Below are 13,675 nucleotides of genomic sequence, written 5' to 3'. Positions count from 1 at the left end.
CTAGGTATCACAGCACACGCCAATTACAAATCCAAGCTGCTAAAAGAACAGTTCAGTTGTCACATAGTTCTCGCATTAGATGCAGTTATGTTCGACGTAACGTTTGTCTATGTTTAGTATATGACATGAAAGCTAATCATGAGCAAGTCGGAAACATTAACTTTTCAGCGCTCAGAAACCTTTTGTGTGCCTTTTCCTTTTATTAACACCCTACTTGCTGCTCAAAATTCCGATTTGAATAAGCTCTCAAAGAAGTACTCTTCCTTTTCTCCGTGTATTTAAGTTTGTGCAAGTGGCCCCTTCAGAGGTTCCGTCTTTGTGTGAGAGTTTTCCTGGTTGATTCTACTTCGTGACTGTCACCTTGGTAGCTGCTGAGGTTATGGATATAGTTATAAGGATAAACTTCAAATCCGTATAATTTATGATTCGGATGGTTATTGTGTAAGGATCCCCCCGGGTTTGTCAAACAACAGAGACGACTTGAAGAGAAAATGACTAGTCTGTCCAGCCGAAGAATTCCGGTACATCTGTAAATGTTTTATTTGGCACTTGTTTAACGCCGCACTCAGAAACATGGCAACTTGTGGCAGAGATTATGAAAACTGGACCAGACAAGCCAGTGACTGACATCATGCTATCATTCACGACCTAGATTTTCGAAGCTGTCTTAGAGCTAAGACAGTTCTAAGTGTCATAATTTAACATTAACTTACGACTATCTTAGGGCTAAGATAGCTTCGAAAATGTAGGCCCTGGTCAATTGGTGACACGTTTCAGCGAGCCCGACTACACAATGCCGTAAGTCGCTTCGTGCCACAGGCATGGGTTTGCTGAAATTAATTCTAACCCGAATCTTCATGGGTAGGTGGTGACGGTAACGATACACGGGCATTTATCCGGGACGTCTTGTACGCTATCCGGCGCTACTCGTAACATAACTTGTTACACAATTACAAACGCTATGCTTTGCATGTGCTTCTTTTGGGAGATGGTGCTGATACATCACTGATCATCTGGGATTCGAACTACATATCATCGGAACCGATCTCACTGTCCATGGATCATTGAACGGCCAATACGGCTTCAGATGACAGTACCAACTCTGCTGCAAGAGTGTCTGATGCAAGAATGCTGATTTAACTTTTTCGATTGCCTTGTTACAGGTTGCAGCAAAATAAAGACTGCATTTGGAAACTAAATGTGACCCACATTTGACCCAACAATCGTTATGACTCCAAAATACAAAATATAGACTGTAGATAACCTGCATCACATACTTCTTAACCAAGAACCCTTCCTTGTTTACTTCTTGTTCCGACATGGGGCAAGCTCGGGCACATAGTATGTCATAAGAGAATAACGGCGCCACCAACGCCATGTTACATACACCCCAGTCTTATGTCGCAGGGAGAAATTCTGAGTACGAAAATTGGAAATATTTGCAAAGGTTTTGCTGATTTTCATTTACATAAATACCAGTATGACTTTCTAATGTCCGCATGCTATATAAGATGTTGAGAACACATCAACCTTGACATTGGAATGTTTTATGTGTTCAGAATAAACCTCGGGCAGATTTGAATAATTTAGTGTGATGATTTACATTATGTGTGCGTAAAGTGTACACCCGAAACCGTTCGTGTCTTGTACAGAATATAGTGAGGTCAAATCCGATGTAACGTGCTCAGTGTAACGTGCTAGCTGGGTGAATATTACGAAACCAATACAGTTGCAAAACAATGGCAATCATGTGTTCCAGTCGTGTGTTGCCTAATCTACCGAGCAAAACAGTTACTTTCAAAGTAAATTGTGAAAAAAAACAACTCTGGTACAGGTTTGATTCCACACAGAAAACATTTGATAAAACAGAACATGGTCTTGAAAACTATTCATCTGTCCAAACACGTCTACGAATCATGCATTTTTCAAAACGTGATAAACGTAATTGTAGGACATTGGTCCAAATGGTGATATAAATACCGATGTTGGACAGCGCAAGCATGCAGCAATCAAAAGCACCACGAATATGCCAAAACTTGCACAGTGGGACAGGGCGATCGGTATGGCAAATAAATGGGCTTCACGTCAGCTCGCAGTACCTTCAGCTGCTGTGTACCAACATAAACTGATCAACCGCTTCCAGCACACAGACCAGGAGCAAGACCGCCCTAGATCGGGAGGGCCAAGAGTCACGACACCTGCCGAAGATCGGTACAACTGGAATAGATTTGTGAAGGACACACCATCAACAGATGAACAGTCCTTCCACGTAAACGTATCCACCGCCCCTTTCCGTGTAACAACCTTGACCTGTCTATACCATCAACGCAGACGGCAACGTCGTGACGTGACTTGGAGAGAGTCAGTTCAGTCTGTTCAAAAACGATGGCAGAGTTCAACAACGTAACACCACAAGACCCCGTCACCCTAACATTCCAGTAACCTAACACCCTAACACCCCGTCACCCTAACGTTCCACTCACCTAACACCCTAACACCCCGTCACTCTAACTTTCCAGTAACCTAACACCCTAACACCCCGTCACCCTAACGTTCCAGTAACCTAACACCCCGTCACCCCGTCACCCTAACATTCCAGTAACCTAACACCCCGTCACCCTAACGTTCCAGTAACCTAACACCCTCAACACCCCGTCACCTTAACGTCCCGACAACCTAACACCCCTCCACCCTAAAGTTCCAACTACATAACACTTCAACATTCAGTCGACCTAAGAACCTAATACCCCAACACCCTAACGTTCCAACAATTTAACACCTTAACGCCACCAGCCGCCAGTGTGGACCCTATAGACATATTTTCAACTCTCAGACTGAGGGTTAAAACACAGACACTGGGTTGGAAGTCGAACACGCATCAATGGGATGTATGCTGCAAGTATCTCCAATGTTGTATGTAAGACGAAATTAATGAAAGTAAGGTGACAGACTTGGTAAACACACAGTGTCCTGAAATCTCATTCAAAATATCATACTGGTCTCCATGTTGTAAGCACTGAGTTGTAACTGAGACACAACATGCTATAATTTGGGTATCAATTTTCGATATATGTACGTAGTACATTTTGGGTTCGCTGACCGAATGTGTTTTACTGAAATTAATGAAGTCTATAATTGATCCACCTGTATTGTCAACAGCAGCCATTCACAGATTCCGTAAATAGACTTTATACAGTCAGAAAAAAATAACAAATACAGAAAAATCCACTGAATATTCAAACTATCTTAAATATATATGCCTTAATTGCCGAAAGAAGTTATTGTAAAGCGTTACATCTAGATTCAATAACAAAAGTTAATTTACGTCTTGGTCCAGTACAGGGAAAGCTCAGAAGTATGCTTTTATCGGTTATGCCTCTCGCTGATGAAAACCGATTTATTTCTATTTCGACAATCGGGTCATTGTATGAAACAGAGCCGGCCAATAACTCCCTTAAGTCTTAGTGGTGATATTAGTGGGCTTGGAGCTTACAGCGCTTGGCGTTGTATAGCCGCCTTACGCTGTTAATCTGGTACCGACAGTTGCGTACAGACCCATAGGCAAGTACCTGACGACAAGCAAAGCTATAGATTAGCAATGTGTACCTTACACGCCATAGCGACCCATTCACGCGGCGAACAACACACTACATGCAACGGCCCATAACACAGCCCGGTGAATTTTGTTAGGACAGGGTATGTGTTTGGTGTTTCAATGAATATGAACACCTATCAGTCAGGGAACAGGTCAGGCCACGGGTGGTTTTAATTTGTGAGACACGAGAACGTGATTTCGACTATCCAGCCGGCGACAAGGAAGATCCCGTTTGAATGAGTGAGAGCAGACGACAGTTGGCGAAGTGAGTTGGCAGTGTTTCTTTTTTGACAGAGATTTATTGCAACGAGTTATGTGTGCATATGCTGTGAAATAGTACGAACGAGTTCTACCATCGATGTCGACTTGGATTCATTGTGAAATTGTGCCTTTGCCAATTCAACGACAGGCTTTAGTTCTATGAGCTATGAATAATTCTACGAGCACCTGACGTGTGTCATGCTGGGTAGGCCTGAGACCTTTGCCAAGAAAACGGTTTATCCGACTCGAGGATTAACCCATGTGCCTTTGGGTGAGTACTCCTGATCACATCTAGCACGGAACTGTGCTACTTCTAACAATGTGAATTTCCGTGATTGTTGGACTTTCAATTTGTAATTAATACTACTCCGAATGTACACAAAGGATTAACATTTTCTTGAAGTCAGAGAAAAGGATATCCATGAACAAAGCCATGGAAACTATAAGAGAGGAACGTAGGTTGGACGGTGAAGCCGACGGCGCCTCAAAATCGGACTCTATTTTGTTGAGGCTGAGCCAAGGGTATAGGCGAAGCAAAGCAGAACAGATTCTTCGACTATTGAAGGACCAAGAGGCACTGAATTCTAAATTCAAGGAATATGACCTGAATGATACCCCGAAGCAGGACGACGGGAACGACAGTGATAACTGGAGTATAGCCGGAAGTGACGTATCCTCGGTTGCGGAACTAGATACTAAACCCGTGAAAAAGACCCTGAGAAAGCAAAAGAGTGGTCGATCCAAAACCTCAATCGGATTTCGTTTGGAGGAGCAATGTTCTGACTTTTCTAGCGACTCTGATTTCGGAGATTGCAATATGCGTTTTGAGGAAAACATTTCGAAATCTAAAATCACTAGACATAAATCTATGAATGCCAAGAGCTATACGAGGAGTTTTGTGAATGATAATTCTTGTGATACGAAACAAGCTACTGAAGTCGATGTAGCTTCTGTGAACTCGTCTCGTCCAAAATCAAGCATAGTGTCTTTTTCTGCCCGAAACAGACGGCCCCTTGTGCCCGAATCCAGCATTCACGTTCCACAGTCTCCACGGACAGACGACGCCGAGGTGAACAGGCAGCGCAAGAGAATTTCAAATGTCAAGGTGGATCCTCTTTTCCGAAGAACGGGAGTCCACGGATTTGGTGAATCCCTCGAGAGGAGAGACAGTGTAAAATCGGAACTTTCTCACGCTCCTTCTCCCTCAAATCTAACTCCTCGACCGTCTCCAAGGATATCTACGCCTGAACATGGGACTCTGGACAGGTCACCCTCTCTGTCCTATGACCAAGTCCGCACTATTCAAAATAGGCCAGTTGGAAGGTCTACATCTTTCGCAGAGAGAGGCAAATATGCAGATAGGGCATCAAGGCCTTCCAGAAACATCCTGTCCGTCGATAGCCACCCTTTACAGAACCAGCCAGAATCGCCCTCGGCACTTTGTGGTCTTCGGCGTCCGGCGCCTTTACAGGCATCTTCCGGGGAACCTTCTCTAGGAGGAATCCGGAGACCAATCTCTGGATCCAAGAAGACAAGGAAATATGGAGACGTGACCAGGTCTTCTGGGAGAGCATCTCTGAACATGATATCAGACCGAACGCAGCCTGTTGCTGTGATGAAGCTACCCCCTTTGGAGGCTTCACTGAAGAAGACAGTGCCGGAACGGGATCTCCTATGTTATGGCAAAGAGGCCATGGTTTAAATGCACCAATGTGTATGCTGATGTCACAATTTACTATTGGTTGTAAGGATAACACAGCATTTACTATGACAACAACGGTGCCGTTATTGTCGGTTATTGATTTCTAAAATGTCAGGATAGTTCACCGCAATTTGCAGTGCCTACAGGAGACAGGAAGCCCCCGTTAACATCGAACGTAACTCGAGTCATCAAAAGTGCGAAACAAGCGGAGTGTCGTTATTAGACTGATACGGATTCTACCGGCTCCATGATGTTATGTGGCCTCTAAAGATATATACTGCTCATGATGTTGGAGGTTTTATTGCAAAAGATAATCAACTGAATCATTTTCAGATTGTCCGTCTTACCAGTGAGCCCTCTCGACTTGAATTTTCCACAAGACTTCAACTAATGCAATTTCTTTATTATCTCAGGGCCAATCGTTTATCAGTAGGACCACCACACCGAATATTAACAACGACGTCAAATGTCGTTCACGACGCCGAATGTCTGTGTAATATTGGTATAGCCTTGTCAGCATCTGTGATGAAGAAACGCTATTGCGTGCAGGTTAACACCATGTACATCCGAGATCCACAGAGCAGATTCCTGAATGCTAGGACATATTGTGTGTCTCTGGTGTGCGGGAAAAGGACAAACGCATCGAAAGGTATACCGGTCGTATCGGACATATTCATTTTTATCTTACCTCACACATGAATGTCGCTGTCTGATTGGCTGTCTGATTATTTTCGGTGTACCCCGTGCGCAAACGAGGCGCACTGCAATACACACCTGCCAATAGCAACTCATTTGGTACTATATGGTAGTTACTTTTTTCATCTCGTAGAACATTAAATAATGCATGATGCACGGAAATTACCGATGTTTTGCGAATGGAAATTGATGGAAGGGAGATAACTATAAATCTGTTTATCTTGTGTCGTCCGCAAAATCTGGCAATGGCTAAGAAAACATTTGACTTTCTTTCCAATAAATAAATTTTGACATAATGTTCAAATGTAGTCCCTGTGAACTATTTAGAAGGGGAAGTTTTACTAAGACAATACATAGGGGAAAAACAGCAAGATGCAAGACTCGAATCGTTTGATTCAAACAGGTTGGCTTAAGTGTACGATCCGATACCCGTGCTTCAAACAGTTCAAAACTAACATTGAGGTGAGGTGTTCGGTAAGATAAATACATGTACTTTGTTCACTGGCCCCTCGGGGCCCATGGGTTGATGTACCTTCGATGTTTGCTAATGTTCCCTCAACCCTTTGTCCACTCGTGACCCGTGAACAACTTATAATATCTTACACTTGCATGGCTGGACTAATTATACGACAAAGTAAAGGTATGGCTTGAAACTATGAACTGATTTTCTGAGCATGGTGTTATGACGGAATAATTGTACCTATGTCTCTTGAAAGTTGATTCATCTTTAAATACAGTGTAATAATAAATGTTTGAGTGTTATTGTTCATTTCTATGGACACGGGTGGTAATTCCTTAATGACACTTCTTTTGTAATAAGCTTTTTGTTCCTTTCTTAAATCATTCAAGACTCAAGGATCATAATTTATACCTTCCCTTGAATCAATGCTAGATCACGACACAATGTTTTCTTATATTTTACTGTTTCTCTGTGAATTTTGTGATGACCTTTTGCCAAAGACAATGCTTATGCTATTGATCACAACTCTAGTTTGGAGACGTGGCACAATCATGACGATGCACGTGTAGTTGCCTTGATTATAACAAATTATAACAAATATCTGAAACTGCTTGAAATACCTGATATTGATGATTTGCATTTATTGAAATGTACACTGACCTCGGGAAATTGTTACATAGTGACTATATCTGTGATATGCAGACGTTGTAATTCTGATAAATAGTCGAATTTCATTACGACTCAAGCATGTAAATTGTGAAGTGTTTTGTTCCAAATATTGCCCTTGGACTGATGGCTGAATGGAAATATGTGTCTTCAACCCGAGGAACAACAGTTCAGTTGCCATACCTGTATAATCGGGGAATTGTAATTCAAAAATCTCCAATTATATACACGTGAATATGGCGTCAATCGTATGGCGACGTACGTTTATACGTTAAATATATGTCACTATGGTTAAAAGTGGTGTGTGTGTGTGCGAGAGAGAGAGAGAGAGAGAGAGAGAGAGAGAGAGAGAATCTGAATCTCAATCAAGACTTACTGACTTACTTACTTACTTACTTACTGTCTGACTGACTGACTGACTGACTGACTGACTGACTGACTGACTGACTTACTTACTGACTGACTGACTGACTGACTGACTGACTGACTGACTGACTGACTGACTGACTGACTGACTGACTGACTGACTGACTGACTGACTGACTGACTGACTGACTTACTTACTTACTTACTTACTTACTTACTTACTTACTTACTTTAACCTTCTTAACCTTTCTATTTTTACTAAACATACTTCGGGGCTGCTCGGGGAGATAAAGGGGATCGTGTATTGTAGCAAGAAATGAAACAGCTAATACAGTCTCCGTGGAAACAGTGAGTCAAGTGTTTCTTTTGACCACGTGTTATTCATATGGATCATTAAAGTCTGTGTGAGGACTGTGTACGTCAGAGCAGATATTGCGCTATATCCCACGGGTTAACACCAGGTCTATATTGTGTGTCAGGAACCCGAATATTGTGATGAAAATGAAAAAGAAATAGTTCTTTGATATGTATGCCCTCAACAATGCTGGCCACTGAGTTCCCCTGCCCGAAATCCACGCTTGTGTGTAAGCGCAGTCGAGCTTAAATTCTTTGACAGCGTAGGTACAGGACAGGTGCTGATTAATAGACAATGCTTAGGTAATAGATAGTTTTACCACGGGGGGTCTCAGGCGATAGGTAATATACACTCTTGTGTTTCCGGGCGGTGAATGATTGTTATTTGTAATCTGTAAATTGTGTTGTATTGTTAAAGGTGAAAAGTAATGAAGTGTACATAGTGGAAACGTCAGGTTGAAGTATTCTATTGGAATAAGTGGTCCATGAAATATGCATCACTAGTAGCAACACTCATAGAATCATATTACAGTTCACTGTTGATCAGGGCTCATTTTGAAGATTAAAACTGTATGTGGAAGTGCAAACGGCATTGGAAATGAAACGAGCATGTCATTATCAAGCTTCGGCGTATGTGTGAATATGATATTCCTATTGTCATGACAACTACCAATGTGGTTTAAGTGAGACACTGGTAATGATGTTCAAACAGAGTATCCTTGGAGAGAATAGAAACAGGACCTGAGGTCTGATGCGCGAACACTTTCACCACTAAGTAAGCTATTTGGCGCCCTCTGTGACGTGGGTGAACCAAATACACTGGTGTAAGTAGTATGTCCACATTATTAAAAAAAACAGAGTTTTACCATTCCTTACAATATGTCTGAAATCATGAAGGATTAGAGTCTAACAAACTTATGACAACCAAGACGTTCAATATACAGTATATTGACTATACTTGTTTTTAATTATTTCAATCAAAGTTTCCAAACTATAATTCACCCCCCCCCCCCCCCAGCACCACATCAATTGAAAACGGCATTATACTGGTTTGTTTGTTTGTTTGTTTGCTATTCAACGCAGCAATATTCCTGCTGTATGGCTGCCGCACAACATTAGGCTTGATCGATCACGTTAAGTCAAGGTGCACACTTTGGGGAAACCTTTAATGAAATACGTGCCATACACGACAACGATTACTAAAGCGCACTTCAAAGTAATACAGTGCAGTGATTCCCCGAGGCGCTGTGGTCTCGCGGATTTGTCCGATAATCTTCATACCTGTCTTGAAAGGGAACTGGCTTAGAAACAGATCCTGGTCATCTTGCCAGGTCGTTAAGGCCGTTTGATTGCTGCAGCTAAACGTGGGGATAATTCTCAATCATCCATTATTCCCGATAAAACACGTCACTGGTTGAGAACAATGTTTCTCGGGGTCAGCTACGGCGGATCAGTCCTGGTCATTTTGTCGGGGAATTACTGATACCTTTGATCAGCTTTTTATACCCGAACTTTCTAATATGTATTTCTTTAGTTGGTTAAATCAGTTAAATTGATTTTTCATTTTTCCTCTGTTGTTCAGTCCTCTTTCGCTTCCCTGGCAACCCTCTCTCGACTACTGAAAGAGGCGTACATAATGGTGAACACACCACTTCAAGCATAAGATGCATTACAAGGCACACTACCAGAATCCACATCATTCAGTGTGCTCGCCTCTGCTAGAACTGATTGTGCTTCGGTGTATATGCAGTCTCTGTGTTCAGGGGTAGAAATACTAGAAACGTGTTGTTAATATAGAGGAATATACTGTCAACACAGAGGAAATTACACGAGGCACGGACGACATACAAAATCTATATAGAGGAGACACACTACATGGAAGACATACAACATCTATATAGACGACAAGCAGTATCTACATGGGAGGCATATAATATCTACATAGAGGACATACAATATCTACATAGAGGACATAAAATATCTACATAGAGGACAAACAAATTATCTACAAAGGACATCCGATATCTACATAGAGGACATACAATATCTACATTAAAGTCAGACAGTAGCTTCTACGTGGAGGACATACAATATCTACATAGGGACATACAATATCTACATAGAGGACATACAATATCTACATTAAAGTCAGACAGTAGCTTCTACGTGGAGGACATACAATATCTACATAGGGACATACAATATCTACATAGAGGACATACAATATCTACATTAAAGTCAGACAGTAGCTTCTACGTGGAGGACATCCAATACCTACATAGGGACATACAATATCTACATAGAGGACATACAATATCTATATAGAGGACATACAATATCTACATTAAAGTCAGACAGTAGCTTCTACGTGGAGGACATCCAATACCTACATAGGGACATACAATATCTACATAGAGGACATACAATATCTACATAGAGGACATACAATATCTACATTAAAGTCAGACAGTAGCTTCTACGTGGAGGACATCCAATACCTACATAGGGACATACAATATCTACATAGAGGACATACAATATCTATATAGAGAACAAACAATACCTACATGGAAGACATACAATATCTACTTAGAGGAAAAACAATATCCACAAATAGGACATCCGACATCTACACAGAGGACATCCAATATCTACATAGAGGACAAACAATATCTACATAGAGGAATCTGTTGAGATAAATTCCCTTTCCACACCGGCATACCGACATGCCTCCTATAGCTGCTCAGTGTAACATGCTTGGTCATATTACACATAGAGATATCACACAATACAAGATGTACACATGCTTGAACAGTGTGAAGATCCTCTTTCATTTGTTGGTAACTTGCTACAATTCCATCCTAATTATTCACATAAATTGTAGACTACACACTGATTATGATCCACTGTCCGCTTACTGATTTCTGGCTCGAGGGCAATGTGATGGTGACGCAATTGTGGCATGACGTCATATTGAGGGCAGTGTGATGGTGACGCAATTGTTGCATGATGTCATATTGACGGCAGTGTGATGGTGACGCAATTGTTGCATGATGTCATACTGAGGGCAGTGTGATGGTGACACAATTGTTGCATGATGTCTTATTGACGGCAGTGTGATGGTGACGTGAACTTTGACTGAGGGCAGTGTAAAGGTGACGTTATGGTGAAGTGAGCCCAGACACACAGACGTCTTCCCGTTATTCACTCTACGTTAAGACCCAGCTAAGTAATATGCTATATTCCCACTATACTGCTGCTGTTGCTGTAACGCCTCAACCCTTGCATTGATTATATGGTGGACATTCATCAAACTACGGCTTTAAAGATTCTTCCGGAACAATATTACAAGTGGAGGAATATATAAAGTTGATCGTTGTATCATGTCAAGACCTGTGTATGATCACGTACGCCTTTGACATTACCTGAAATAGGACCTGCGCCTTCAAAACAATATATCGATCCTTACATGGCGTCATCGAAGGGTTGGACAATCAGAAACGGTTTGCGGTGTCAAGAGTGATTGTTGTGTTTAAAGAGTGCTAAACAATGTTTTATCATACACCTGCTGTCTATAAATCATCAAAAAGCCGCTCATTTCAATCACAGCTCACCGCACGGCAGTCGTCCCGGACCCGCTGATCACTGATTACACGCTTTACACACCGATTAGATCTACCTCGTCGCTTGTTACGTCACGGCCCACTGACGTTTGTCTGGACCTTTTCACTTGGGGATCAGTTCTTTGACGAAACATTTCTTGATATAGTCCGTCCCTGCTTCCCGTGGCGGTGGGGTAGCCTAGTGGATAAGCGTTAGCTCGTCACGCCGAAGGCCCAGCTTCGATTCCTCGCTTGTGTGAAATGTATGACGCCCATTTCTGGTGTCCCCCGCCGTCATGTTGCTGGAATGTTGCTTATACTCACTCACACCTTGCTTCCCTTTTCGCAAATATCTGGTATCATCACTTGATTCTAAGACACGTGTTAAGACTGAACAGTCATGCAATGAACTCTGCTTTTAGCAGATATAGCGTATGAGAATATAAAGGATTTTCTCGTGCGTATTTATGCATAATCAATTCATGTATAAATGTGTCAGCAAAATATTATTCACGCAAAATGATTATGCTGATTCCCCTTCCTATGAATGAGGAACCGCAGTTTCTTTGTCTGGTAAGTTCTAATTCTTGAATGAGGTCGGGTGACTTGTCGCTTATCTATTTGATATCTATCATTGTGATAAGGGCTACTGGGGTACTTCCATCCTATCAACGCCCGTTTCTCGAGGACCTCCGCTGTCCCAATTACCCACTCTGCCACTGTGTCATGCGTATCTACATATCCTACATAAAAAGTAGGCTTCTTTGTTACTACATTGCTGATAATTCCGATCTTCTGTCAGATATCAACATGTTTACAGACCCTCTCCAGATCAGTTACTTGGTGTGACAGCAGTCAGGCGACTTAATGACACGGTCCATATGATAATGCCATATGATAACCCATTTGACAACATCTGAATGCGTTCGCGTGTATATTGCCTTGCTCTTGGATTTAATGCCTCACAGAAAACTGCATGTATAGGTGGGTAGGATTTCCGGCTGCAATTGGTCCAGAGCCTTCAGCTTTTGGTCTCCTTATCTTGGTGACTTGATAGCTGGATAAGCAACAACTGGATGATCTGACGAACACTGGAATATACAGGTTATCTTTTACCATGAATATTGGTGTAAACTGATGCTATATTAAACACCGTTAATCGCAGACGCGACAGGCAACCCTGTTTCCTGGGTATAACCTCCACTGAAAATGACAGTATCACCATAATCCTAACTGTAACCACCCCTTGCATAGCGAGCACGTAACGGGAAGAGAATCACGCTGACCCGCTGCGTTAGCCGAACTTGCCTAGTCGCTGCGAGCGGAGTGGACAAGACTCCATCATATTCATGGAAAACTGAAGGAGAAATATGAGCCATATAAACAAATGGTTGACCAATCGTGGGGACATCCTCTATCATGGATGAAGCAATCCTCTCATCTAAATTCGTTTACTACAAATTATCGTGTCTCTCTTGGTTGTTAGCGTCAAAACAACGCACTGCTAAAATATTTTCACCTTTATGTTTCTGTCTGCCCCTCCTTTTTCTTATCCTACCAGTACAACCACTTGTACTTCTGTTAGCATGTTCACACCACGCACACACACACATACGCACACGCACACGCACACACACACACAAAGTTAAGCTTTTTCAGCACCCCTGGGCGTAAGTGCCATACATTAACATTAACTTACGACTATCTTAACGCTAAGAGAGCTTCGAAAATCTAGGCCCTGATATAACTCACGATTGAATGAACCCCGATCTTGACCCTTTGGATCATACCTGGGACACGACTGACCGTCGTGTACAATAAAGGGATCCTCCTGTACGGAACCTGCCCCAGTTGGAAGCTGCTTTACAAGAGGAATCAGGAGGCTTATTGGGGGTATGAGGAGGAGAGTGCTGGCTGTCATACAGTCACATGGAGGTTCCACTCGGTAGTGACCTTCAATCGTGTAAGACACA

General features: G+C 42.2%; 1 protein-coding gene across 1 annotated transcript; it reads left to right on the top strand.

Annotated features, from left to right (window-relative positions):
* Positions 1-3,632: 3,632 nt before the first annotated feature.
* LOC137294784 (uncharacterized) lies at positions 3,633-7,462 on the top strand. The gene has a single exon (XM_067825896.1). The coding sequence runs from the start codon at positions 4,278-4,280 to the stop codon at positions 5,556-5,558; it is 1,281 nt and encodes a 426-aa protein (XP_067681997.1). The 5' UTR covers positions 3,633-4,277; the 3' UTR covers positions 5,559-7,462.
* Positions 7,463-13,675: the final 6,213 nt, after the last annotated feature.

Source organism: Haliotis asinina, chromosome 8, assembly GCF_037392515.1.
Source record: "Haliotis asinina isolate JCU_RB_2024 chromosome 8, JCU_Hal_asi_v2, whole genome shotgun sequence".
Lineage (NCBI taxonomy): Eukaryota > Metazoa > Mollusca > Gastropoda > Lepetellida > Haliotidae > Haliotis > Haliotis asinina.
Note: the sequence above shows the minus strand (reverse complement) of the source record. Positions and strands in the feature narration are given on the sequence as shown.

Bases quoted from the DNA above. Each gene is read 5' to 3' on its own strand.
- LOC137294784 (XM_067825896.1), top strand. From the start codon at position 4,278: ATGAACAAAGCCATGGAAACTATAAGAGAGGAACGTAGGTTGGACGGT.